This window comes from Rhincodon typus, chromosome 33 (genome assembly GCF_021869965.1).
Source record: "Rhincodon typus isolate 14 chromosome 33, sRhiTyp1.1, whole genome shotgun sequence".
NCBI lineage: Eukaryota > Metazoa > Chordata > Chondrichthyes > Orectolobiformes > Rhincodontidae > Rhincodon > Rhincodon typus.
The window spans coordinates 22,185,384-22,185,883 of record NC_063364.1 but is presented as its reverse complement, the minus strand read 5'-3'; the positions used below and the strand labels follow the sequence as shown (position 1 = coordinate 22,185,883).

The 500-nt window shown below is 58.8% G+C and overlaps 1 protein-coding gene across 1 annotated transcript in view; it reads left to right on the top strand.

The window, feature by feature from the left end:
* The first annotated feature begins 102 nt into the window (after positions 1-102).
* The window catches only part of parp16 (poly (ADP-ribose) polymerase family, member 16), a 12,819-nt gene continuing 12,421 nt past the window's right edge, over positions 103-500 (top strand). The window contains exon 1 of the mRNA XM_048615957.1: positions 103-457. Coding sequence (XP_048471914.1) covers positions 263-457 — 195 coding nt within the window. The 5' untranslated portion in view covers positions 103-262. The remainder of the gene's footprint in view (positions 458-500) is intronic.

Below are 500 nucleotides of genomic sequence, written 5' to 3'. Positions count from 1 at the left end.
TAGTTTAAGTGCACAGTTTGCATGAAGGTGAACATTAGCCAGTCCTCGTTTTAGCAAAGCTGTTGTAATTTGTGGTAACCATGGTGATGACAGGGGATCCTGACCCGGATCCGGAAGGAGGGCTCACCCAGGCTGACACCTTCCCAACAGCTGGAGGGCTCTTAGCGGGGGGTGTGGGGCCGCTTGGGTTCTGCTGAAAGTTTTACTTTATATTCATTACTTGGTGTTTGTTTCCCCTTCCCCCTCCCGGGGTGGGGTAAGGATGCCGGCTGAGGCCCAGGCCCTACCCCTGCCCCTAGAGGACACGATGGAGGAGAATGTGAGGAGGGACCTCCTGGCCGCAGACCTCAGGTGCAGCCTCTTCATGTCGGCCCTGCAGAGCTACCGCCGGGACTCGGTGCTCAGGCCCTTCCCGGCCTGTTACTACAGCGGGGACAGCAAGGACTTCGATGGGCTGGTGAGGGAGAGTAGCGGGGTGGGGGGAGCTGGTGAGGGAGAGT